At 54.8% G+C, this 23,220-nt stretch overlaps 13 protein-coding genes across 13 annotated transcripts; 4 read left to right on the top strand and 9 right to left on the bottom strand. All coding sequences in view use genetic code 12, as the record gives it.

The window, feature by feature from the left end:
* Positions 1-21: 21 nt before the first annotated feature.
* Positions 22-765, bottom strand: DIURU_004868 (mitochondrial 37S ribosomal protein mS42; the record flags this gene model as incomplete). The annotated part of the gene is made up of 1 exon (XM_034157788.1): positions 22-765. The coding sequence occupies one exon, from the start codon at positions 763-765 to the stop codon at positions 22-24; it is 744 nt and encodes a 247-aa protein (XP_034010272.1).
* A 324-nt stretch (positions 766-1,089) lies between these two features.
* DIURU_004867 (thioredoxin family protein) lies at positions 1,090-1,401 on the top strand (the record flags this gene model as incomplete). The annotated part of the gene is made up of 1 exon (XM_034157787.1): positions 1,090-1,401. One exon carries the CDS (start codon positions 1,090-1,092, stop codon positions 1,399-1,401), a length of 312 nt encoding a protein of 103 aa, XP_034010271.1.
* A 94-nt stretch (positions 1,402-1,495) lies between these two features.
* Positions 1,496-2,539, bottom strand: TIP41 (Tip41p; the record flags this gene model as incomplete). Its single annotated transcript, XM_034157786.1, has 1 exon — positions 1,496-2,539. One exon carries the CDS (start codon positions 2,537-2,539, stop codon positions 1,496-1,498), a length of 1,044 nt encoding a protein of 347 aa, XP_034010270.1.
* A 975-nt stretch (positions 2,540-3,514) lies between these two features.
* DIURU_004865 (short-chain dehydrogenase/reductase) lies at positions 3,515-4,594 on the bottom strand (the record flags this gene model as incomplete). The annotated part of the gene is made up of 1 exon (XM_034157785.1): positions 3,515-4,594. The coding sequence occupies one exon, from the start codon at positions 4,592-4,594 to the stop codon at positions 3,515-3,517; it is 1,080 nt and encodes a 359-aa protein (XP_034010269.1).
* Positions 4,595-4,795: 201 nt separating this feature from the next.
* DIURU_004864 (mitochondrial 54S ribosomal protein mL61) lies at positions 4,796-5,230 on the top strand (the record flags this gene model as incomplete). Its single annotated transcript, XM_034157784.1, has 1 exon — positions 4,796-5,230. The coding sequence occupies one exon, from the start codon at positions 4,796-4,798 to the stop codon at positions 5,228-5,230; it is 435 nt and encodes a 144-aa protein (XP_034010268.1).
* Positions 5,231-5,282: 52 nt separating this feature from the next.
* DIURU_004863 (uncharacterized protein) lies at positions 5,283-5,759 on the bottom strand (the record flags this gene model as incomplete). Its single annotated transcript, XM_034157783.1, has 1 exon — positions 5,283-5,759. One exon carries the CDS (start codon positions 5,757-5,759, stop codon positions 5,283-5,285), a length of 477 nt encoding a protein of 158 aa, XP_034010267.1.
* A 589-nt stretch (positions 5,760-6,348) lies between these two features.
* On the bottom strand, positions 6,349-8,376 carry DIURU_004862 (uncharacterized protein; the record flags this gene model as incomplete). The annotated part of the gene is made up of 1 exon (XM_034157782.1): positions 6,349-8,376. The coding sequence occupies one exon, from the start codon at positions 8,374-8,376 to the stop codon at positions 6,349-6,351; it is 2,028 nt and encodes a 675-aa protein (XP_034010266.1).
* An 814-nt stretch (positions 8,377-9,190) lies between these two features.
* DIURU_004861 (uncharacterized protein) lies at positions 9,191-10,415 on the bottom strand (the record flags this gene model as incomplete). The annotated part of the gene is made up of 2 exons (XM_034157781.1): positions 9,191-10,344; positions 10,406-10,415. 2 exons carry the CDS (start codon positions 10,413-10,415, stop codon positions 9,191-9,193), a joined length of 1,164 nt encoding a protein of 387 aa, XP_034010265.1.
* A 784-nt stretch (positions 10,416-11,199) lies between these two features.
* Positions 11,200-11,871, top strand: DIURU_004860 (uncharacterized protein; the record flags this gene model as incomplete). The annotated part of the gene is made up of 1 exon (XM_034157780.1): positions 11,200-11,871. One exon carries the CDS (start codon positions 11,200-11,202, stop codon positions 11,869-11,871), a length of 672 nt encoding a protein of 223 aa, XP_034010264.1.
* A 400-nt stretch (positions 11,872-12,271) lies between these two features.
* On the bottom strand, positions 12,272-13,303 carry DIURU_004859 (uncharacterized protein; the record flags this gene model as incomplete). Its single annotated transcript, XM_034157778.1, has 1 exon — positions 12,272-13,303. The coding sequence occupies one exon, from the start codon at positions 13,301-13,303 to the stop codon at positions 12,272-12,274; it is 1,032 nt and encodes a 343-aa protein (XP_034010263.1).
* A 312-nt stretch (positions 13,304-13,615) lies between these two features.
* DIURU_004858 (glutaredoxin) lies at positions 13,616-13,966 on the bottom strand (the record flags this gene model as incomplete). The annotated part of the gene is made up of 1 exon (XM_034157777.1): positions 13,616-13,966. The coding sequence occupies one exon, from the start codon at positions 13,964-13,966 to the stop codon at positions 13,616-13,618; it is 351 nt and encodes a 116-aa protein (XP_034010262.1).
* A 365-nt stretch (positions 13,967-14,331) lies between these two features.
* On the bottom strand, positions 14,332-16,650 carry LIG1 (tRNA ligase; the record flags this gene model as incomplete). The annotated part of the gene is made up of 1 exon (XM_034157776.1): positions 14,332-16,650. One exon carries the CDS (start codon positions 16,648-16,650, stop codon positions 14,332-14,334), a length of 2,319 nt encoding a protein of 772 aa, XP_034010261.1.
* Positions 16,651-21,200: 4,550 nt separating this feature from the next.
* EXO70 (GTP-Rho binding exocyst subunit) lies at positions 21,201-23,042 on the top strand (the record flags this gene model as incomplete). Its single annotated transcript, XM_034157775.1, has 1 exon — positions 21,201-23,042. The coding sequence occupies one exon, from the start codon at positions 21,201-21,203 to the stop codon at positions 23,040-23,042; it is 1,842 nt and encodes a 613-aa protein (XP_034010260.1).
* Positions 23,043-23,220: the final 178 nt, after the last annotated feature.

The raw sequence follows: 23,220 nt of genomic DNA, 5'->3' as shown, positions 1-23,220 counted from the left end.
TTCTATGTACACGTGCGGTGTTTACACCACAAACAAGCGGCGGTTGACGACATCCCAGTTGATACAGTCCCACGCCCGCTCGAGGAATTCGGCTTTGCCGTTAACGCCGTAGTCGGCGGTGTAGGCGTGGTCCCACCCGTTGAGGGCGAGCAACGGGAGGGTCCAGTCCTTGGCGCTGGCCTGCGCCTGAGCCTTGGTGGCTTCCAAGGCGTCAAACAGAGCATCGTCGATAGCACCGGTCAAGTCGATGCTCTGGTTCTTGCCGTAGTAGTACGGGGTGCCGTCGTTCTTGCACTCGACCACCTTCAAGTTCTTATCGGCGTCCTCGCACAAAAACACCCAGTTCTGCCCCGGCAGAGCGAGCGCCTTGTCCAACATCGCCTGCTTCAATGCGGGGACGCCGCTGACCCCTTGGTGGGCTAACCGGTCCATTAATTGGCGCATGGGCCGCGTCGTCTGCGCCTCGGGCTTCGGCACCAACTGCTGGAAGAACAAGTGGTTGTTGTGGGCCTGCGACGCGTAGTGGAACACATGCTGCTCCGTCGTCTGCTTGGCCGTCTTCAAGAGGATCTGGTACGGAGTCCGCACCTCGTTTTCGGTGCCGATGGTCGCCATCGTCAACTGCGTCGTCAAGTACTTCTGGTAGTCGAGCCACGCCTGCTGGAACCCTTGCGGCGAGTACACGCCCTCGATACCCTGGGCGGCGTACTGCTTGGCGTTTGCCAACCGCGGCACCGCGTGGAGGCCTCGTCTGAATACCACCATCGTGTTCGTCGCTCTCTCAGCCAAACGGAAATTTTTCGCTACCGTTTGCGTTAGTGCGAATCATGTAGGTGCATAAATGGCGCCGACGCCGGGACTCGAACTGTGGCGTAATCATCACGACAACGTGTACGGCGATGTGGGGGGGAGGAATTTCGCGCGTGCCGTAAACGTAAGAGCCCCGTGCGCATGTGTGGCCTTGCGGGAGACACTGTGGCGCTCGCTCGCTCCCGCGAGCCCGAACAATTATTAATTTTGGCAAACTATATTAAGCTAAGGTAATTCGCCACCAGGTTTATATCCCCTTATTCCAAACCGACAGATACCATGGTTCAAGTTATTTCGCTGACCCAAGAGTTTGAAGAGGCCTTGAAGTTCGACGGCCTCATCGTCGTCGACTTCTTCGCCGAATGGTGTGGTCCCTGTAAGGCGATCGCCCCCGTGCTCGACCAATTGTCCAACCGGTACAACTCGGTCAAGTTCATCAAGGTCGACGTCGACCAGTTGACCGACTTGGCCCGCAAGTACGAAGTCAACGCCATGCCCACCTTCAAGTTCATCAAGAACGGCAAGGTCGTCGACGAAGTCGTTGGCGCCGACCCGAACAAGATCGTGAGAGTGATTGACACCCACAAGTAAATACACGGATGTTATGGTGACGTATGTTGCTTATGTAGATACATGTTACACATGATTTAAGATGGGTATAGACATGAGATATTTGGCGGGGTGCTTATTCCGGCAGAGCCACCTGGCGGCGACACGAGATCACGGGGAGCTTCTGGCTCACCCAGTTGGCGTCGCGCAAAAGCTTTTTGGGGTCGCTCGTCTTCGCCGTCATCGCAAGCACCAGCGGGTAGTCCAACTCCTGGTACTTGAGCTCGCGGAGTATTCGGTTGGTGTCGAAGTCAACGTAGACCCGGGTGTCGCGGATGCGGAAGATGACATCGTCGATACGGAGGAAAAGGCGACAGAGGAGCAAGAGACACGTCGGCATCACCCGGATCTTCGTCAGAAGCATCAGGATCCCGTTGTCGCCTAACTCATCCTCAAAGAGTATCAGCTCGTCAAAGAATAAAATGGGATCGGGCTGAAGCAATTTGGCAATGGGGAGCTCCTCTTCGGTGTCTTGCCAGTCAAAGTCACCGTTGCCGCCGTAGTTAGTCAGATACGTCCAATCGTAGGGCTTGAGGATATCCTCATTCATCTTTTTACGGCTCAGCAACCACTCCTCGTGGTAGGCAACTTTCAATTCACACAGCGGCTCCAACGTGTCCAAAGCATCGAGGGCATTGAACACGATTTGTTTCAGCGACGGGTCGTGGACGAGTTTAACGTAGTTGTTACCAAAGATCATTTCCGGCAACGGAAAATCGAACCGCAGCTCCAATGCATCAAGCTCTGCACTAGAAAGGATGGGCCGCTTGATTGTGTAAATCAGCCAGTCCTTGACTGAGATCAGTGGCTGGTCACGGATGGGGAGACTCAGTTGGGGCGATGGAATGATCACCAGGCCACAGTGAGTACATTGAGGGTTATGGCAGTCTTCTTTAGCATGACTGCGAGCAGGGACCAGCACATTGGCAAACGCTGGCGCCTTAGTAGCGCCTGGCGGTCTGGTAGTCGCCAGTGGCGGGGGCGCTCGTGACGCCATCAGCAGCACCGGTACTGGACCCCGTCGCCCCTTGAGATGATTGTCAATCAATGCCTGGGCACTGGAGACCTCCACCGTCTGTATCCCTCGGCGCACGGGGGGTTTGCGAGGGTTGTTGTCCATATCTGTCACCACCCCGTTGTGGTCCGGTTTTTCGCACCATGTGGGGTGGCGAGTGTAGGAGCGAGGGAGGGAGGGGAAGAACCGCTCACAAAAAGAGACTATAAGCGAGTGTTTAGTGGTGGAATGTACTGTGACAGTTGTCTACTTATTATTCAATTTGTGCAGAAAACTGGTTAAACCTTGGAAAGTCTTTAATCTGGCGTGTCTTCGACCATACAGAACCTCGCTTAGTGACCCCACAAAAACTTGTGACCCTAATCAACAGAGACATTGTCTAGAAAACCCGATAAAAGCTGCAAAAATTACATAGCTCATGGGATCCACTCCAATCGTATGAGTATTCTCTGAAAGTGGATGGTATCAGTTTTGATTTATCAGCATGCCTTTGATCTCGTCTTCGGAAATAGCGGCATTTATAGCCATTTTCATCGTTGCACGCAAATGAATTCGAGTAAGTACCACAAACCGTGGTGTACGTAGTCTACTGAAGGTATTGGAAGAATGGATAGCGGTATCTCCAGTGCCAGTATCATGTAAGCCTCCATAAGCCGATTGCAAAAATAACCGTCTTACCCACGATCAAGTCGTCGTATCATATCACACGGTTGCAATTTGGGTATCAGCTTCTGAAACGACACAATCATTGGTCGATTGAGTCATTATACCCCGGTATCACCGCTTAGATTCGAGCCATTTTGCAATCGGCCCATGGTATGACGTAATCGGCTCGCGTTATCCGCGAAGTCCCTTCAACCAACTTTGACAATTCAGAAAGTTACAAAATTAAAAAATTGAATTTTGAATGTTATCGAGTTTAATTATCACTAGGAAACAGTTCAATATGATCAATTTGTTCTTAGCTGGAGATTTGAATTTTGATATACACACGACTTATTCCACGTTTTGAGTTTAGCACACTCTATATTGAACATGTGTTTTGATACACACAAGAAATGAATGGAGACGCTAATCAGATTAGGTGGTGATCGAGACGACTGAAGCGTCGTCCGTCGTCTTGTCGTTTTCCACAGTCTCAGGTTGTACAACTTCTGCTTCCGTAGCCTCAATTCCGGTGTGTTCTGCGTGAGTAGTTTCACTGGAAGCAGCTTCAAGATAGCCACGATCGTCAGCCACGTCGCTGATGGTGAAATCTTGAGACGAAACTGAGGTAGGAGGTGCATCAATTTGTAAATGGGGCCGTCTCACGTATACCTGGGTAGCGCTATCGATTCCCAGCACTTTGCGAGCCAACTCCGTCACCGGCCACGGCATCGATCGGAAGATCGGCAAGAACTTGCCGTAAAACGGCATTTTAATTTCACCTCGAGCACCGTGTTTCACTGCTTTGACGATAGTCTTGGCCACTTCATCGGGGTCAAGCTTGGGGGCTAGCCACTGACAGGGAGTATCAACGTCGCTAAACATCCCCAGAGACAACTGGCCAGGACACACCAACAACGTCTTGACTCCAGTGAAGCCGGCCAGCAGGGGTCCGCCTAACTCGTAGGTGAGCCCTTCGTGGAAGGCAATTACTCCCAGCTTCGTAGCTCCGTAGGCGGCAAGACGAGCCGGACACATGTACCCGAGAGTCAGCGCCACATTGACGATGTAGCCGCGTTTGTTTTCCACCATTGGCGGCAAGAACACCTTGGTAGCGTACATGGCACCTTTCAAGTTAACGTCGACGGTGCGGTCAATAGCAGCAAACAGCGTGTCGAGCACCAGCCCGCCTTCAGCCACGCTGGCGTTGTTGATGAGTACGGTCACCGGACCCATGGCTGAGCGGATTTGTTGGTCAATGGCGACAAGGTCTTGAGGGACACATACATCGCCTTGAAAGTAAGCGACGCCAGGCACCCGGCACGCCGCTATAGGGATTTCAATATCCATCACTGCCACCCGGCCACCAAGGGCACTGAACCGACGCGCTAGTTCGTGGCCAAGGCCGTGGGCGCCGCCAGTAATCAATACCACGTCGCGGTTAGCATCAAACACATGGCCAATGGCGGCGGTGGAAAGCCGCTGGTAGTGGGCGTTTAGCTGGTGAAGGACCATTAACAAAACATATCTGTGGCTTTTCCATTATTTTATATATGGGTGTAATCTGTCATTCTTGTGGGAATACTCGGGAGGTATCTGGTAGTCTACAGTACTCTGGGGAGATAGTGTCGCGACCATGCGCTCGCAACCCGCTGTCGCACCGGAGCGAGAAAAAAAATGTTTATGAGGCGCTCTCATTAGGCCCTACCCACCGCGATGTCTGCCTTCAGAAACTTGCCCAGCAGTCCGGTGCTCCGCCAGGTGGCCCGGTTGAACCAGATCGCGGGCACCACGGAGACGGCGTTCCGCATGGACCCGCTGAAGATCAAGGCGATCGAGCTCGTCCTCGTCCAGAAAAACGTCCACCAGCCGTCGCTGGGGCTCCGCAAGTTCTGGAAACAAAACTTGCCCACGCTCCAGTTCCACAACAACGACGTCCGCTTCACCATGACCCGGGTCAAGACCGCCTCCAAGGACGAGTTGGCGAAAGTGCCGGCGCTGGTGGTGATCCACAAGGTGGGCGACGACAAGGTGGTGGTGAACTGCTTGGACCGCCTGCCCAAGGACATCCTCCGCAAGGTGGTCCACGCCACCGGCGCCACCCCCGTGCCTGACGCCGAGATCCCCCGCATCGCCCAGCCTACTCACTAAATCCTCATCTTTCTTTCATGTACATAATAACGAATACGTCTTTTATCCCCGTCTAGTTGTTGAACTCTTCTTTTCGGCGCTGCTTTTCCTCGTCCGTCAACTTCTGGTGGTGCGGGAAAAAGTGGTGCTTGCCGTCGCCCATCTGAGGTAAGATGTGGTGCTTGCCGTCGGCGCCCTTCTCAAACAACGGCGCCTCGCCGTGGAGCTTTTCTTCCCACTTGCGGTGCTCGTCGCGGACCTCTCTCATCTGGTCAATCGGCGGCTGGTAGCCGGCGGCACCGTCGAGGATGGCAATGCCGTTGGCGTTGTCCTGGCGCGCGTGCTCCTCGGCGGCGCGGTCGTGTTGGCGCCCTTGAGGGTTGTTGTCGTCGATAAAGGCGCCGCGGTCAAGCGGTTGCCCTTGATAGCGTTGCTGGTGCTGGGTGACCTTGGGGTCGTCCTGGGCGGGCTCGTAGTTCTTGTTGTCGTCGCGGGGGTTGTCGTAGTCGATGACGGTGCGCCATTCTTCGTGGAGGTTTTCCTTGACCATGATTGGCAGTGGTGTTTGTGGTTGAAGTGTTCGGTGGCTCGCATTCTGCCACCGAGCGTTCCGGTTGCGCCTGCGTCGGAGCGCGTCCCTGCACCGCGCCCCGCTTCCATACGTTGACACTCGCGGTGAGACATTGTGAATTTATAATTAGAATGCTTCCCTGATCTATTTCCTATAATAGCTCAATAAGAAGAACATCCACTCGGGATATAGCTAAACGTTATTTTTCTTGTTAAGGATTGGTGTACAATTTAAGTTGTTTTCTTTGCATCCATGTTGTGCCACAATAACCTTCACGGCTGTTCAAAGTGGAGTTGTTTACGAATACATGGTAACTTGCACCATCAATGGTTCTTTCATTGAAGGTACTGTACTCAAATTGTAATCCTGTAAGATAAAACAGTGGAGGACTATATATATGAGAGCATCAAGTTACTTACGAAGTGATCGACGGTAATTGCTTTATGACTGCTACGATTGAGTCGTACTAGTTAACACACTAGTGAGCATTGTATCGTTTGCGATGGCATTGTGTCTATATTCTCGTCGTGCTATTATTATCTATTACATATCGTATCGTCATAAGGCCTTAGGCCAGTTCCAAAAACTGCAACACCTTGTCCTTCCCCTTGAGTAGAAGAAGCTTTTTGATCTTCAAAAGTTCAGCCACTTCGTCGGTAGCAACCACCGGCGCCGTCACCTCGGCCTCCGCTTGGCGCTCGGCTACCGCCACGAGTTCGTCCAACGCGTGCTTGGACCACGAGCGGTTTTGGAACTCTTCAAGCGCCTCCATCGCCTTGTTGGCATCGGCGTCTTCAGCTAGTTCTTCTATGCGGTGCTCTTTAGCCAGAGCTTCAACGTACTCGTCGAGAGTATCGATCACTTGGTCCTTTACATTTTCAATCACCCGTTCTTCGACGCGGACACCATGGCGCATCGGATGCTCCACTCTCTCGGTTTTGACCTTGGTGATGAAATCAAGCAATACCAGCAGCTCCGGTACGCGGTATATCATGCCGCCTTTATCCAGGATTTGCTTACCAATGGTGGATCGCTTAGATACCGGCGCCAACAACATATTACGCTGGGAAAAAGTGTTGGAAAGCCACTCGGGACGCTTGAATTCAGGTGCAGGGCGAGCAGCGCCGTTGGGCAAATTGGCTTCAACTTTAGACGCCTCCTCCTCGGCCTGGCGCTGGTCATTTTCCGCAGTGATATAGTCATCTAGAGTGGGCAAGAAGCCCTGTTTAATAAAAGGAGCGTCGCCATATTGGAACAACATTGAGCTCAGCGTGTTGGCCATGCGAACAAAGTGGTTGTATAATGCCACATCGGTGACTTTAGCCAGGCGAAGCATGCGTGCGTTGGCAAAGTTGCGCGGCAACATCTCCTCAAGATGGGCAGGACACCGCCATTTCGACCCCATGGTTTTCGGGCTGCACATAGGGTACTCAAGGCAGTCGAGATGCCACACTAAAGGACAGTAGTCGCAGTGAGCGAGAATGCGGTTGTGGAGCCCCAGCTCGCCGCACTTATGGCACAAGTAAGGGTTGCCCTTGATGTCGTAAAGCTTGTCTACTTCCAACAGCTCGTCACGATTGCACCCTCTAATCTGGGCACCATTAAGTGCAGCCAGTGTGAGTTCGGGCTTGATGCTGTCGTCGCTGTAGTCGCCAAAGTCCCCCGTTTGCACACCAATAAACGTATCGTCGCGAATCGCGCGGGGTAACGCAAACACCACCGGGTTACGCGCTTCTAAGGTCGATAAAAGAGGGCCAAATAACCCGACGTGTTCGTAGTTGGTAAGCTCATCGGGGAAGGCGCGGGCGGTACACTCGCGGCAGTGCCAATCATCATCAGGGACATCAGCTAAGGGAGGATCCGCGCAAGTGAAGTGAAATGACTTGGGACACAGCTCACAACAAATGAATATACCGGGAAGGCCACAGGTGGAGCAGAAGTCGTCATTATCCTTGATCAGGTCGTTGTCCTGCTTGATCTTGACCCCGTGGGCGACGCCGGCCAAATTGGATATGTGTTGTTTTTTCGGGCTCAGCACCTTTATTCGCTTCGTAGTCTGCCGGGGTTTCTTGGGCGTTGCTGGTGCTCGCGCTCCGCGGCGTTTCAGGGGGGTGGCGGTGGCGACCGCGGGCACCNTGGCGGTGGCGACCGCGGGCACCGCCAACGGCTTGCGGGTGTGGGAGGCGGCGGGCGGCGGCAGCACCTCCAACTGGGCGTCGTACTTGTGCTTGGCTTTGTCGCGGGCGGTCTCGTCGGCGTCGTCGGTGGCGTCCTGCTTCTTTTTACGCCACAACAGCTCGCGCTTGATTTTTGCCGGAGGGGGGTCTTCTAACGGCAAACCGGTGTAGGACGGCTCCGGCTTCGCCAACTCGGGCTCAACAAACAGCGGCGTGCCCTTTTTGACTCTCACTCCCCTAGGTGGGGTGGCGGGGTCAGAATCGGAGTCTTCATCAGACAGCGAGTGCTCCGGGCGATAGTTTTGGGGCGTCTTCGTTCTCAGCAGCTTGCGGGGCGGGTTAGCTCTCGCCCGTTTGTTTGGGGTGGCTCGTGGTGGCGAGTCCCCAGGCAGCGTCGTCGGCCGGCTGCGTCGTTTCATCGTGGGTACCAGCCGCTAGCCAGGTAGTGCTTGGTGGGTGGTGCGTGAAAATTTGGTAAAATCGCGTCTGGGTCCTAAGGCATACCCGGGGATAAGTACAGGTAAGTCTGGGACGTGGGTGGTAGAAAAAGTAGAGGATGTAGATTTGGCTGCCATTGACGTGGTGGCGGTGTTGATAGTCTAGTAATGGTGGCTTCGTGGTTTAGCAGATGGCATTTAAAGTGGGTTTTTTAAGTTTTTTACCGCCCACAAAAAATGCAAGAAATAAGTTTGAGCGAGACGAGCTTGCCGCTATGGGACAAATTGTAGGCTGTAAGAGAGAATTGAGTGGAAATAAAGAAAATGGTAGGCTATTTAAGTACTAGGAGTTGATTGAGCTGGGTAATAACTATAGCGGAGCCAGGAGGGCTATACGAGGTGCCGTCCACGCGTCTGAACGATGACGGCATCTGTAGCCACGGGGTAATTACAGTAAAACAACAAAAGATTGTGAGATGAAGAAGACTACGGTGTTGGTTGTAAATTTAAGATTTGTACTGTAATACAAAATTCAGCTGTGAATCATAAGGGTAATGCTTGAATTCGAACTAGACAAATTGTACAATTAAGTGCCGAGGTGCTGGTTTCATAAGAAATAAGGAAAATTCTGGCAAACGAATGTTGCGTGACGATGGCAATGCGAATTCCACAGACGAACAGAGGGAACCAGAAATTAAAGGAGTGTATAAGATACAGAACAAGAATAACGTCCACAGGGGAGTAGCGTTTGTATTGTGATTTTAAATCGTCGTAACGGTAAAGTCTAGGTTTTCGTCTAGGCCTTAGTGTCCTTTTCCTTAGCGGGCTTCAACGGCTCGGCCAAAGTCTGCAACACTTGCTCGTCGTCGACCTTCTTGTCCGACTTGTACAAGTCGGCGTTGAACTCGGGGTGCGACAACAACACCAACCCGTTCTTGGTGATGGCGACGGTGGTGAAGAACTGGGCGATGTACTCGCCTTCCTTCTCGGTGTAGATGTCGTAAGGGAGCACCACCTGGTGGTTGGCCAGCTCCAGCAAACCACCACGAGCTCTGGCGGGGTCGTCCAACTTACGGATGTTCATCGGAAACAACTGGTTGTTGGCCTTTTCTCTGAACTCAGTCAAAGTACGGTGGGAGAGCTTCATCTTAAGCGCGTACAGGCCACCGGTCAACTTGTAAAGCGTGGTACGGTAAGTGGGGTGGTTTTTAACCTTACCGTTGTCCGAGGTCGAGATCAAGATGTCGAGCCCGTACACTTCGTTTTCTTCGAACCGGTGGGTCAGCATTTCCTTTTTGTTTTGAGGGGTGGGGTTCAAGATGATCTCCTTGGGCCCGTAGAGCACGTTTTGCTCTTGGTTGTGCGACAACATCAGCTCGACGGGGGAGGTGCCGTAGGCCTTGGCGACCTTGTCGACGATGTTGGTGACGTCCCAGTTGCGCTTACCGGGACGCAAGGTGCGGATGGCCGCCTCCAGCGCCGTCCACGCCAGCTGCAACAAGTCGGCCTTGGCGCCAGTAACGGGCAGCGACTCCAGGGCGCCGACGACGACGGTGCCGGCGACGACGGCGGGGTTGCCGTCAATTTGCACCCCCAACATCACGTTGACGACGTCGCCGTCGGCGAGGGTGATATTAGAGGGCTCATCGGCGTTGAGGGGGGCCAAGTGGGCGGGGATGTGATTAGGGTTGACACAGGTGGGGAAGGCGATGCCCTTGGGGGTCTTCTTCGTCTTTTTCAGGTTGTAGACCTTGCCCAATTCCTCTTCCATCAACTCGTCCCCGGCGACGGAGAGCTCGTAGGTGGTCTTGCCCGCGGCGACTTGGGCCAACACGGCGGAAAGCACCCGCGACGAGATGTCGCCGGCCATCTTGTACTTTTCCACCACGGCGGGGTTGGCGATGGTGGTGTCGGGCTTGGCTTCCTTGGTAGCGGCGGCTTTAGGTTTCACTGGGGCATGTTAGCAAGAGCCAATGGTGGCGAATAGGTGGGGTTAAGGGGAATCACTTACCGTTAGACATGGGGGAGGGATGAGAGAAGATTCGCTGGCAGTGCGAATGGACAACTGGTAGGGGGGAGTGAGCAGGGAAAGGCCGTGCACGTGAGACACCAGCCGTGCGAAGTGCTAGTGAAAATTCGTGCGAACATGGGCGATTGCGCGTGCGAATGTTGGCAAGATCCGTGCGAATCACACCCCTAGCGAACAACTTCGGTGAGATCAGTGCGAACAAAAATAGCGAAGTAACACCTACTCATTAACACCCATTCAATAAGGCAAAAGAAACCAGCACCACCACCCTCAATGCATTGTAATTGCGCTTAGCACACGTTCCCACCAATACAGCACCGTAGGCTAAAATTAGTAATGGCGCCAGTGTGGGCTAAGCCCGGATATAACGGCGTCGTTAGCGGCGCCTCCCGGGTGACAGGGGTTGACCTGACAAAAAGGCGATGCCCCTCACTGTACCCCTAACCCTAAACTTTATCCTGGGGGAAGGGGCGAGCGGGGACAGGACCTAAGAGAATGTTGTCCATTGAGATACTATAATAAAGGCTGTGACCAATTAAAAACCTTGTAAAACCCCCCCAATTTTTGTAGTCAATGTATTGCAGCAGCAGCTTCGGTGCCGGTGTATAGGTGGCGGGTCATCGGCGCGCCTTTCCGCGCCCGGGGCGCACCGCCGTTGGATTTTCGGGTGCGAAACGCTATCTGGCAACGGCAACTCCCACCACCCCTTGACACGGCTTGCTACCACCACCCCGTGAGCCGAGCACCAGTCAAAGCAGGCTTGGCCTCTTCGTTGTATGACCAACTACATCACGTGCCTAGCGCACTTTTGTGAGGTCCACGGCCCCCTGATCGTCGCGTGCAGCCAGCGGTTTCTGCCGGCAGAGCACCAGCGGTACTTGCTCAACGCCACCGCCAGCCTGAAGCTGAGACAGCAGACGTGCGCCCTGTGCCAGTTGGTGCTACCCGACGATGCCGCCAATGTCACCCTGGCCCTCGACCACGACGTCGTGGTGCTGGCGCAGTACCCGGCGCTGCAAAAGCGCTTTCTGGCGTTGCTGAAGCTAGCGCTCAAGGCGCTCTCGTGCGAGGCTCTGAGCGACATCACCAAACCGGTGTACTATGGCGACCCCCTTCTGGGCTACTGTATGTTCAAGCTTTTCAAAGTCAAAGACATTTGCGCCCGCGGCGGCGAGCGCAAGTACGCGTTGATGGTGGTGGCCAACTACGAGCCCGACGTGTTGATGCACTGGAACGTGATCTCGCTCTACTTCTCCGAGATCGTTGAGTTGATCCAGCACAAGATCAAGGAGGACGAGGAGACGAAGCCCAAGAATGTCATCGACCACGAGCGGTACCTTCGCCGCCAGAACAACCGCCCCAAGAGCATGGTGGAAATCACAAACGACCCCAAAATCTTTGTGCGCTTCCACTTGTGGGCGGTGGAAATGTTCAAGGACATCACTTGACGATACTATTTCACACGTACTTTGAGCACCATCTCATATTTTGCATTTTAAGTCAGGTGCCCTCGCCCGTGGACGAGTCTTTTGATCGGAGACCGTCACTGGGCTTGAGAGCGCAGTTCAGCGCACCGCCCCCAGGAGCTGTCCAGAGCTAAATGGCTGAACCCCTGACAACGGTTACTCAGCTATTGAGAAAACCGTATTAAAAATTTATCTCGGCCTAGTAAAGAGCCGTATGAGAGACCTTCTATTATATAATATTACACCTCCCCCCCTTTGGCTTCATGGCCACCATTTTGAAAAAGGTCACTGTCCATCCCGTAAATTGCTCGTAATTTTACGGAGCCGCTCAGGGGCGCCCAAACAGCGCGCGCGTACTAGGGCGAAGGTTATGGGAGAGAAGTTATGGGAGAGGCAACGAGGTGTAGTTTTTTGCCACCTCAGCAACTTGGAGGATTTCACGGTTGTGACACTTCCCTGGCGAACCACATAGCCGCAGCTTGACCCAGAGACGAAGCTGGCGGTGGAAGGTGTGGCCGCCATAGACGGTATCGCGCACGCCACGCGGATACTCGCGCTCGAGAATCTGGCGATAGCGCTGAGGCACCCACGCCACGGCGCCACACAATTGTGTCGGCACTAAAGGGAGGATGTCTTCAATAGCATAGTAGTGGTTGTCTTTGCAATGGACAAGCTGACCGCGAAGCTGATCGCGCCGTTGGCGCCAGACATCGCCTTTAATCATGGTTGCCAGCTTATCTCGTAGTTGTGGGTCCACCACTAAATCAAACTCTGCCAGCTCGCCGAAGTCAATTGCGGGCACATCATTAGCTAATGAGAGCACGGTGATATCAACATACATCCCCGTAGACGTATCGATGAAGCGGGCATCGATAGTATTGTTTTTCGTCCCCTGACGCCAGCGCCAGTGGGGATTGACATCGAGGTAATACTGATGGTGTCGCCACTCGAAAAAGGTTCCATTCGCTGCTTCGAGTTTCTCAAAGGAGGTAGCAGTTATCTGGACATCAAGATCATTATCCCAAGGCAATGGTAATCGATTCCAGTACCATCCGAGTAGAGTACCGTGCGCCAACCACGTATCAAGTTTGTGTTGATCAGCGTATTCAAGCCAGGCAGTAGCTAGCCTCCAAAGCGTGTTTTGGCTGGTATGGTACTTTGGCGTGTAGCGGTACCAGCGATGGTCAAAGTGGCCCTGGGTCTCGTCAAACCATTTAGCATCGCCATTACTAATATCACCATCGCCACTAGCGACGACGAAATCATCGCTCGTAGCGTTGCTAGGGTGCCTAGGCGGCGCCGGCGGGCTCAGCGCCACGTACTGGCGCCACTCATCAACGGTATAAGGGCTGTCGCCGTCGTCGTAGCTGGCTATTGCCCATAGGAGCGCTGCTAGCCAAACCCCGAGCCACATCCTCACCAGGTATAAAACCTCAGTGCGAGTCGAGTCGCGGGGTTTGAAATTGTGTCGCTGCTACCAGTAACAACTGTGTGTGCCAAGCGTTGGGGCACAGACGTGCGGCGCACGGCGTCTATATCCGTTTCGTTCGCCATGCGTTGAGCTCCGACACTCCGCGTGCGTTCCCGAGGTAAGTAGTGTGCAGATATATGTCTAACCAGACATACACACACAAAGCGTGGCGATGACGTTATTATTACTCTATGAACCAAACCAGGATGCCGGCACCCGGTTTGCAAAATACACTTAGGGAAAAGACACCAAAGACTAGGCCAACATCTGCTGGAGCTGTTTCCCCTTGGCCAACTTCTGGAGATCGCTGTTGCCGCCGATGTGCTTGCCGTTGATGAAAATATTCGGCACCGTCTTTTGTCCCGTGATCTCGGTGAGCCCGCGCTGGAGGGTACGCCCATCCTTGACACGATCAAGCTCCACCACTTCAAATGGAGCCCCGAGCTTGCGGAGCGTTTCTTTGGTGGATTTGCAATAAGGGCAGTGGGTCTTGGAGTAGACAATCACCTTGTTGGCCTCGATCTGCTTGTTGAGGCCGGCGATGACCTGGGGCGGCACCGGCTCCCCCTGGATCCAGTTTTTCACCATCTCGTACATTGTCGGCATGCAATCCGTAGCTAGTTTGTAATTTGCTTGCGGGAACCGAAGGCCTTATAGCCCAACGGTGGCCGCATCGCCAGATCCCCTGGGGGCTATCGTCACCGCTCGGAACGACGCCCGCGGCTGCCTAGGTCGGCATGGCGTCCGCAACCCCCCGAGCAGGGCTGCCGCTCGAGCGCCGCAGCCTGTCAAATACCACCATAAACAATAGTGGGGGGAGGAGATGTGGTGTTTATTGGTATAGTGAAGTGGGGGTGACCACCCCATTGTTTCAGAGAATGCTGGCGTAGTGTTATATGTGACGTCTCACATGTCATTCGAGACGAGGTATTTTGATGCTATTTACACAGTTTGAGCCACAACCACATTAACTAGACGAATGAGGCAAACATCCGCTGGTGGGCTAACGAGGCTTGGACGGGCACTCGCTGGTAGTCCACCGACTCCCCTCTATCGATGGCCAGAAGGAGTTGGTTCAGCTCAAACGGACGGATCAGCGCGTCAGCCGTGCCCACCGTGATGTGGAGATGGGTATTAAGCACGGGGATCGGTAGCGGGGGCATGGGGGCTCCCACTTCAGGGATGGGGTCGCTCACGGCCACTTCGACACAGATCACACGGTCCAGCACGATGACCGATTGCACTTGGACGTCAAACGCGTAGGGGAGGTCGTTCCGCGGCTGGTGTTCGTATTTCAGCGGGAAGTCGTGCTTCAACTGAGCCCACTTAGCCTTATTATTAGGGTCTCGAGCCAGAGCGCCGTGAGCTAAAGTGATGTGGAACTCATCCTGGACTCGCTGGTTAGCTGTGTAGTGTTGCCACTGATGATGGCCATTCAAAGTAGTAGCCACAAGTTTGACTAAGGCGTCGTGGTCAATCTTAATCCCGTAGTAAGCCACCAGCTGTTGCAGTGCCATGCTCTTAGTGATAGTCACTTTGGCATTGCGAGCATCGTCAAATGCTTTGTGGAAGGTAGCCACGGGGGGAATCTCAGTGACAATTTCAGGGTACCACTGGTGCAATTGGCGAGCGATATACACCGCGTTAGCCACCAGCGACTCGGGCCGAAGCTCTAAATTGATGCAATGGTCAAACTCGTCATCGGGAGAATTATTAGGGTCTAAAGGTTGGTATCGGCCAATGAAACCTTTCATCACTCGCTCCACCGTGGTGGGGTCCAGATCCAGCTTCAACGTCTGGTGGTTGTCACCTCTAGCCTTCACTCGGGGCCAGGTAATTTGCCAGAGTTGATCCATGGTGGCATCATCAGTACCACCAATGAAATCAATCCCCACACAGCTGATGGAGTCGCTAACGTCCAAGTACTTGCTGCGCTTAGCCGTCAAGTCGTCGAAGATCTGCTTGCGCTCCCGTGCCAGCGAGTTGTTGCGGTCCATAAGCGCCGCCGGCGCCAGCTTGAGCGCCATGAGCGTCCGATCAACAAGCTTCTTCTTCGCCAGCGACAGAATGTTGTCGTTTTGGATGTGGGGCCACCCGTACACCGAGGCCAATATCAGAAACACCAGCGTTTTCCCCACACCGATCGTAGCCACGGGCACAAGCACCAACTTGGGCGGACCTCGCTCAATCTCAAGCAGTTCCATGTGGTTCAATAAGTCGATACCGTGCACTTCGTTGCGCAGGGCGAGAAACCGCTGGCGCACTTCAATCACGCCCACTTTATCGATAAACCTCTGCTTTAACTGAGGCTCTTTGGCGAACAAGTCGTCAACAAATTCCAAGTACTGCCTCGTGATATCCTGGTGCTTTTTCACCTTGATATCGTTAGGCAGACCTGTGGCAATAAGCTTAGACGTCACCTCGCGAAGCTGGCGGTAGAGTAAGTAGGGCTCCTCAAACTTGTACTTGAAGAAGAAGTTGTTCCCAGAACGAACGACAAACCCTTCCACCTCTTCATCCTTGTAGGTACCGGTTTCCGCGCACTTGTCCAAGTGCTCAAACAAACTGGTGGTGTCTTCAAACACCTCCCAGTCGATGCAGCGGAACCCCCACTCGTCGGCAAACCGCTTCACTTCGGGCATGGGCTCGGTGGCGAAGGCAATGGTATTATGGTTGAGCCCGTGGAGGTACAAGCCAGCGCGTTCTTTAGGGTACGGCAACACGTGCTCTTCAAACTCGTCGTCGCAGTACTCGGCCACTGCCGTGAGGTTATTCGCGTATAAGTAGTGGCCCATTTGTGCCCACTTGGCCTCAGTTTGGAGTTGGCGCTTTAACGCTTCGTAACCGGCCTTAGCGTGGTTTTTCGACTCCGGAGGCAAGTCGGTACCAGTAGAGTTTTTCAGCGTCACCACCAACTGACCAGTGGGTAATGCCCCGATAAAGATTATACACCCGTTTTCTTTAACTGTCACTTCAAACGGGCCTGGTAACTGCTCAAGTTTAGCCCTTTTGGTGCGCTCGGTTTCGTCGACGTTGAAGAACTTATCGTAGCCTCTGATGATGATTTTGTCGTCGTTTAGCGTAAAAAGCCCTCGAGACGATATCGGGAGGGTGCACTTAGCTTTATCGTAGTAGTCCCAGTCGTTAAACTTCCACAGCGAGAGCTCCACGTCGGGCACCCCGGGGACGCCATTGGCACGGCGCCGGCACCGGCCGGCCTTCTTGAGCTCGGTGCTTTGCTTGAGCGCCTCCACAAGCTGGCGCACCTCGTCGGGGGGCACTCGGGACATCGGCGTTGTGCGGTGTGGATGGTCCGATGAGGGATGAGGGTGGGTGAGTAGTGGCTGCAAACGTCCGATCAAAATCGCCAAAAACGAGACACCGAGGACCAACACACCATTTCACCTAGAGATGTGAATCACAATCATTTAGGACACCGAGATAACGATCATGGCTTGGCTCCTGATACGTTTTCTGAGTGGAAATTAAATTGCGTGCTTCGCGTGCTTTCAAATCAAGCAGAAAGGGAGACAAAGAGATAAGAAAATCGTGGGAAATTTCGCAAGATTTGGTGGGTACAGCCATCAACAATAGCGGGATCACGAAAACGCAAAAAATGGCTCGTTTCCACCGCTCCCCGGTGTCTACGAGGCATGAATAGGGGTCGCGAGGCACATTAGTGTCCTGGGACAAAATCGGGGCCGGTATCTCGGGTAAACACCGAACCACACGACAACGATGATCGTGGCCAGGGCCACACCGACGACAAGTCAGACACCACGGCAACCGAAGGCCATGGGGCCATCGGCTCATCACCTGACGTAGTGAGACACGCATACAGTGTCTGACGGTTTCTATTATAGACTGACACTGAGCGTGTGTCAACTGGCGATGAGCGGCGGGTGACGGGTATACCTTGCGTCATAAAACCACGCAACCGCTTCTTGTGGCCGGCGGAATAGAGTTTAAGAGTACGATATCTGATGTCAACCGGCAGCATGACTATGCGGTTACGAGCCACGGCGAAGCGAGCTAACAATAGGCGTGCCAGCAGGGTGAACGGGCGGGTGAAGGATGCTGCCCAGGAATTTTTGGGGCTGCTCAGGCAACCTGCCAGCCCGAGGCAGCCGCCAACAGTGCCAATACCCTCACGCCTGGTCTCCGGTGCCATGACGTCGACGCGGGATAAGATCGCGACACCTCGAGGGACGGTGTCGCTCGTCTGTATGTCTCACGCCGGGAAATGTCTGAGGGCCGCTCGAGGTCTGGATTGTGGCGAGGGAGGCTCAGGCACTGGTGGTGGTCGGGGAAAAGTGTCAGTGACGGATTGAGGGCTCAGCGCGGCGATGGCAGCGATAACCGTTACGCACGGTAGCGATTTCAGGTGCCCGCAGTGCAAGGCCTCGTTTGACACCCGCCAGAGGCGCCAATAAACCTTAACCACCAAGCTAACAGCAGGAGGGGCACGGCCGCCGGAGACTGGCACCATCCGAGCCGAGCCTGCGGCCGTCCACTGGAGAAAATACGCTGGGCCAGGATGGAATAGGAGGGGCTTTGGGGAGATTTCTTGGCACATGCCGCCATTTCGCTCTGGGTGTCTGTCGTTGCCGACAGATAGACGCCAGGTTGACCCGACCTGCCAGATTTAGTGTCCCCCCGCCTCATCCCGAAGCGTTAAACCCCTCACCCGCACGCGGGGAGGGTTTACCCGCCGGGGTGCAGGTTGGGCGCCCTTGGCCTCCCATGGTGCCAAGGCAGCTTCTAGAAGGTTGCCGCGACAGCGACATTATCGTATCCGCTCGACTACATGTAGAAGCTGTAGCCGTAGCCGGACATGCGCGGATTTTAGAGTTGTGTGCACGCCTGCCTCACGAATACGGGTGTCGAGACATTCCTGGGGCGTGCCCGGTGTCGGCCCCCTCCTCGACATCGGCCCCCCCAAGGGGCCCTCCCCCACGTTGGGATTCCAGGCGGAGGCACTGCGCTGTTGACAGGTGACAGGACGTAGACAAGCGGGCAGGCGACGCCATATGTCAACTTATCCTAGGTTATCTGCCCCCCTATAATTGGGTTCTGGCGAGGGCAATCGTATTCTCCCATAGCGCAAGGGGGGGTTGCCGTGTTTGGTTTTTTCTATGACAGAACGTGAGTAATGAGCGGGCGAGAACCATATTTGCGCTTTGCTTCTGTCACCCCGAATTTGTCAACTGGCGGGTCGTGTTGGGTTATGTCATGGCCGTAGGAGGGGAGGCGAGTTGTTGTGGTGTGATTCAGGTTGTAGTTTTGTCGGCCACGGCGTTTTTATCAACTGGGCGATGGGGCTAAGCCGTGTCCTGTCAAAACCCTGTTTAGATTTTTCTTATTAGTGTCAGACCTTTTCTTGGACGACGTCGCTTGACAGGTTTTGAGGGCGAGCAGGCCACAAATAGCCCCATGTCCGGGTATGCCGAGCCTGCACCACAAAAGAGGGCAAAAATTGACAGAACGAAAGCTCCATGCACACCGGCAAAGCTAAAGCCTAAACCTCCGGATTTAGGCCCAAGGCGGCGTTGGCAACCCCCCGGAGCGCCTGGAAAGAGGCTCAGGCGGACCCAATCACAGGCGCTAGTATTGTTAGCCTCCCCGAAGCAGCGGGCTGCCTCTGTCGCCGCCACTGCCACCTGCGGTTAGCGCATAATTATCATTACCTGCCACTAAATCTGTAGGATACAACGCAGGGATAGCACCACAAATTTGGGGCAGCACTGAGGTGAAAAGCCGACACGCTACCCTAACCATGGCCGCCGCCATCATTGCATATGCCACATGTCGCGGCGTCCTACCGGCACGGGGGAGTCATGCCCCCCTATTGCTAGTGGCGAGCGCACCCGCCACACTACCCCTCACACTATCTCGGGACGTCGAGGATCTGGCTAAGCCCCCTCCCCCAATGACCCCCGACAGCTACGGAAATGCGGGCGGAGGCAGGTGGAATGACGAGCAACACTCGTAGCTGCTAGCGCACCGGCATGGCTCACTTAGCCTCGAACCCCGCTTGCGGCAGCTGAGCCACAGGTTATTCCGTTTGTAACTTTAAGCTCGTAATCACCACCCCGATTATTTTCCGCCGCCGGCGCCCAACCGCTTTCAGCGATCCTGCTAACGAACCCCCCTTGGCGACGACGATGCCGCCAGGGGGCTTGGCTAAGGATATATGGCGTGTCGTTGCTCTGGCAGGTATCCGGTGGCTGGTGCGAACCCGGCCGGGGCCACTTGTCTCGGGGTGAAAACCACAATTTAAAAACTGACAAAAAACCACCGAGGCATTGGGAGATGGTGGTGTAATTGGCACCAGCGGCAGCGGCGGGTGGCGGTAGGCTCCATCCATGCCCAGGCTCTGGTGCGAACGGTTGTCTTGGCGGTGAAGCGCGATGTCGTCGCCGCGGACCGAGCTTCCGGATTCGTGTGGGCGCGGGGAATTGCTTTTTCGCCTCGTATCCTTCAGACAGGCTTCCGGTGCGCATGCTCTCTGGCAAAGCGCGCTAAGAGGGCCCGTGGCGGCTCAACGAGGCTTACGCCGCCATGGCGGGAGGGGCGTACTCCAGGATCCGCCTCCGAGCAAACGGTACTACGTACTAATGCTTAAGCGTAGCGCGGTGGCGGCATGGCTGAGCAATTAACCACTTGATCCGGGCGGATCTTCTAGAAACTTTATTGACCGGTGCAGGGCGTCGCCTTGTCCTGGCTGATGCCCCGTTGGCTGCCGCTTAAGCGGCGACACCGTTACGGAGAAATTTCGGACAATACTCGACTTCTTCATAGTAATGACGGAGAATACATGTCCACATGGAGGAATGCCGTTTGTGCCACTTTTGCGCCAGAGACACCACCAGCAGGAGTTGCCTGACAACCACAATATTAACCACAGCATTAGTAAAAAGCGGTTCAGCCACCGCCACCGGCACAACCCGCTCGATCGTGGGGGGCCCCCCGTTTGTTGTTGTTGTTGTTGATACCGCGGATGGTCCAGCAGCGTGGGCACGCGGTTTGGTCCACTGACGCGAAAAATCGGCTGGGTGACGTGATCAGCTATTCGAAACGAGGGGAGGGTGCCTTGGCCAAGGCCCAGGGGACGTGTCCGTGGCGGGTGGACGTCGGTGGTAAATTTAGCTTAGGGTGTATGTCCCCGGGCTGCGTAACCAGCGCGTCGACACCATCCCAGCTGCGGACGGTTCGCCTACGACTAGGTTTCGCCGCATTGACAGTGACAGCACTACCCGATGACTAGCCCGACTTTGTCCCGGTCGGAGGGCGACATCCCCCACAAAAAAAAAAACCGAAGCCGGGGCGCAATTGTCGGGCTGAGCCACCCACCCGCCACCAGGGTTTTGGCGGAGGCCTGTTTCCCGCAGGTTTTATTGTGGGTATCAGTTTGCCGGGTAAATTGGCGGCGAGGGATTATTGGCGTTTGCCTGGAGCCCTTTTGGAGTTTGTCGCTCCTAAGCCCGAGCCGTTAGCAACTTAAGTTGTGCTGATGCACCATTCCTGATGTCGCAAGTGTTGTCATGTCGCCCCGATGGGATGGGCGCATCCTGCACGCTGCCGCCACGCGCCTCAGGTTAACGATCTTGGAGGGGAGAACGGGGTACATTACGACGCTCGATATTTGGCAGCAGCCTGAGACAACGACCAGTAGGCACGTGATATGACACGTGATGACCACTTATAAAATTGGTGCACGGATGTAGTCATGTGATGCGCTGTCAGCACTGCGCCGCACCGCACTCGCGCGCGCACTCACACCAGCATCACCAGCACCACCACTACCACACACACTAGCGACGGATCACGGCGGAGTGTCATGGCGTACTCAGTGGACGTCGACGAGGCCGATGTCGCCGTGCTTAACCAGAACTTGACGAAGTCACGTGAGCTGTTCGACCATATCCAGAAGCTGCTCCATATCATCCTGGCGCGCCTGGCCAACCTGGCGACGTCGATCAAGCCGATCTTGCTGAGCGTCAATCGCCTTAATCTCCAAAAGCAACAGATTCTGGAGGGGCTAGCATTGCTCCAGGACGTGTCGGAGGCCGCGCTGCAGATCCATGGCTACGAACAGACCCTCCTGAACTCAGTGGAATACACGGGGCTCCGCCAGTATTTGGCGGCGGTGGACGAGGCGAAACAGTTGCTTGTTGAGCTTAAACCGAAGCTTAAACGGTTTACCAACGTGCTCATTCTGTTTGAGACGTTAATTGATAAGGCTAACATTAAAGTGCAGACGTATTTCCAGAGCGTGATGAAGGCGGAGGCGTCGACGTTGATTGGCGACAACGCCAAGATGAACGAGGCCAAGACGGTGCTTGCCTATTTTGGCGAGCAACAAGGGTCGCAGATGGCGCAGCTCTTCGTCCCGGGGCGTCGCGACATGTTGGTGGCGAAGGCACGGCTGTGGGCGAAGCTGTGTCGCCCCGTCGAGCGCCCCGCCAACATCCCCTACGAGCGCGGGTCTAACGGCATCAACCAGTTTAATAACGAGCTCATCAAGACGATTAAGGACGAGGCACAGATGTTTAAGCTGTTGGGTTTACCGCAGGACCAATTGCGCCAGGCGGTGACGTCGGTGATCAACGAAGTGTACGTGGGGTCAGTGATGCGCGAATACTACCAGTTCTTCGACCTGCCCCAGCTGCTTGTGACTAACGACCTTCTCGCGCTTGAGATCATCGACAATACGCTCCATTTCGATAAGTTTGTCGAAAACTACGGCCTAGACTCGGTGGAGTTCGGCACCTCGGTGTCGGGTTTCGTCAAGAAGGTGCTGCCGTTATTCCGCGAGTACTTCCGGGTGATCGAGAGCAAATTCGCCGCTGCCGGTCCCTTGACCGACGTCAACATCCCCCAGCTCTGTGTCGAGCTCGTGCTGAAGTTGCGTCGGGTGCTGGAGACGCCCGACGCGCTTTTGGCGATGATTGTCCACTACAAGCTTGGCGACTGGTTGGTGCTTACGCCGCCGGCGCGGTTTGTGCTGGTGTACCTGTCGCTCATCCCCAATCTGGGCGACGAGGCGCTGCCGCAGTTTTTGCTCTCGCTGTTGTTCAGCGACATTATCGACGCCATCATGATCAACATCGAGATGGGGGTGAAGCAGAACGACATCGGGTTCAAAAAGCTGACCCAGGGGTTCTTGCTTGTTAAAAACTTGGTGATGGTGGAGACAATCATCAACAAGCTGCCGACGCTCTACCAGTGTCTCGGGCTGATTGGGATGGAGCGCGTCAATAAGCTCAAGAACCGGTTCCTCAAGCTTTTCCTCGACGACTGGAACTACGCGCTGTACATCATCATCCGCGACATGACGCTGATCGCGACGCTGCTGGCGCACCAAGGGGGGCTGAAGCTGGGGCTGACGCTGACGCTGGTGGCGGCAACCAACTTGACGCTGAAGGAAAAAGACCAAGTGAAAGAGCTTTTCCGCACCTTCAACGAGCTGTTTGAGGACGCGTTGCGCAACTATGAGAAGCACCCCATCAGCGACCAGAACTTGCGCAGCTACTTGGCGCTGGAAATCAAAAAGCTCATCACTCTGGCGTACTTCAAGCTTTACGACAAGTACGGTAACTCTGACTTTACCAAGAACAAGGCGAAATACGTCAAGTACAACAAACAGCAGTTTGAACAGGTGCTCAACCAACGGTTGTAAGCCACCATTGCTCGTCATGGCTTCCCGCGACCGGGGGCACCCCCTTGCTAACATCGAGGTCTGGACCCGACGACAACCACCGCATGGGGAGGCGACCAACGGACGTCTTACGGACATTTACGGGTGGCGGCGACGGGGGACAACCAGCATTGTTTCGACGGCGTACCCCTCCCGTCGT

This window comes from Diutina rugosa, assembly GCF_008704595.1.
Source record: "Diutina rugosa strain CBS 613 chromosome Unknown scaffold2_size729309, whole genome shotgun sequence".
NCBI lineage: Eukaryota > Fungi > Ascomycota > Pichiomycetes > Serinales > Debaryomycetaceae > Diutina > Diutina rugosa.
The sequence above is the reverse complement of the archived record's forward strand: the minus strand, read 5'-3'. Positions and strand labels throughout refer to the sequence as shown.